This window comes from Papilio polytes, unplaced genomic scaffold, assembly GCF_000836215.1.
Source record: "Papilio polytes unplaced genomic scaffold, Ppol_1.0 DF824191.1, whole genome shotgun sequence".
Lineage (NCBI taxonomy): Eukaryota > Metazoa > Arthropoda > Insecta > Lepidoptera > Papilionidae > Papilio > Papilio polytes.
In genome coordinates, this window is record NW_013525013.1 from 410,415 (window position 1) to 412,190 (window position 1,776).

At 31.1% G+C, this 1,776-nt stretch overlaps 1 protein-coding gene across 1 annotated transcript in view; it reads left to right on the forward strand.

The window, feature by feature from the left end:
* Positions 1 to 1,776, forward strand: part of LOC106110689 (disks large homolog 5) — a 16,473-nt gene that overhangs the window by 9,243 nt on the left and 5,454 nt on the right. Inside the window, exons 13-14 of the mRNA XM_013292588.1 lie at positions 1,215 to 1,314; positions 1,768 to 1,774. Coding sequence (XP_013148042.1) covers positions 1,215 to 1,314; positions 1,768 to 1,774 — 107 coding nt within the window. The remainder of the gene's footprint in view (positions 1 to 1,214; positions 1,315 to 1,767; positions 1,775 to 1,776) is intronic.

Sequence of the window (1,776 nt, forward strand, 5' to 3'; positions counted from 1 at the left end):
ACAGTTCATTGGCTGCCTTCGCCTTCTTGACTGCTTCTGTTCTGGGCAGCAGATACTCCGATCCAGGGCGGCACACTCCTACATACATACATACTACATACACACACATACATAATTGTTTTATTTATAAAATTGTAGTAGTAAAAGGATGGTTAGTTTGCACTTTACCATTTTAGTAGGGATGGGTTGTGTTAATTTACGTATGAATTTTTTGGATTTTCAATTTTTCCTTTAATCAATTATATTATTATACAATACTAGCTGTTCCCGTGCGGCTTCATCCGCATGAAGTTATAAACACTGTATTTAACCGTTTGTTTTCACATTTTTTTTCAATTGCAAATGTCAAAATTCATAACAATTACCGTTACCATGGCAACCTTACTTATTTGTTGGCGGTATTGCACTTTTTGTCCCTTTCCCGTCTTGTCGTTTTTTTCCAAATCGTTTACTCCTTAAGTTTAAAAGCTTTAAAATGAAATTATATAATTTCAAAAATATATTGTAATTGCTGACATCCTAGATTACTAAGTAGTGTGTGTTTACGCTTCATTATATTAGTACAAATGTATGCGGGATTTATCAACCTTAGACCTTTATAACTGTTACGTGAGGTAAAATTATAAAAACTCCATTTTATTTTTTTAAAGTTGATAACATTCAACTGTTTGAATTATAACGAAAGCCTTAGTTGTTGACTAACAATTATCGTTACTATGGCAATACCGCTATACTGCTTGTAGTTTGTCTCTTTCTCGCATTACGCTTCGTTACAATTTATTTACCTTTAAGATGAAATTCCTCTAAGACAATTGCACATCTTGCATCTTGTTTGTAAACATAATGAACTAAGTATGGCAAAAGAATCTCATTTGACTTATTGTCACTTTTTAACTACATAAGTGACGGTTATTTTAAAGCGAAACATTGAAATAAACGTGGTTTCCGAGTTTTCGTTTAATAAATGTAAGTGTTGATATTTAAACATCCTTTAGAAACCTATACTATAGAAAAAATCCTTTCATTTCAATTGTTTTAAATAAAATATCCTGTGATATTGTTATATATAGGAATTTTAAATAAAGATTTGAATAAACGGCAGTTAGTTGTTAATAATGGTAGAAGCATGTTCTTCCAATTTTAATTTAAATTTCTAGTGACTATTGATTTTGTTCTTTATTTAGTTGTGTTAAAGTTTGAAATGCTTTATTCAGGCTGCTGTCGTACGAGCACACGTATGCAGATAAAATGGTGAACTTCTCGTCTCAAACAGACGAGCCTTGTTCACAGTTCCTGCCTCCACACGATCCTAAGGTAATTTTTTTAAATCATCTTGTTTTTTATAATTTTTGAATTAAATGTTTGAGTGCCTTCGACTTTCTTCGGTAAAATTATCTACATAGAATAAATTTGAACGTATTAATGTATGGATGGATGTTATTACTATGTAAATCCAAAACATCTCAATGATGGCGCTGAAACTTGACATGACTTGACAAACAAAGCGTATGAGAGCTAATCTTACTACTTGCTAATATTATAAATGCGAAAGTTTAGATGGATGGATGTTTGCTAGAGTTTGTAACCAAAACTCCAGAACGCATTTTGATGAAATTTGGCATAGACTTAGGGCATATTCGGGAAGAACTAAAGAAAGAAAGAAAAAAGAACAAGAAAATAGGCTACTCTAGTGAATTAATAATTACCAATAATAAAACATAGTAGTATTAAAAGTAATGTATGAAATGTTAGAAATGTGTAATATAGAGTAACTGT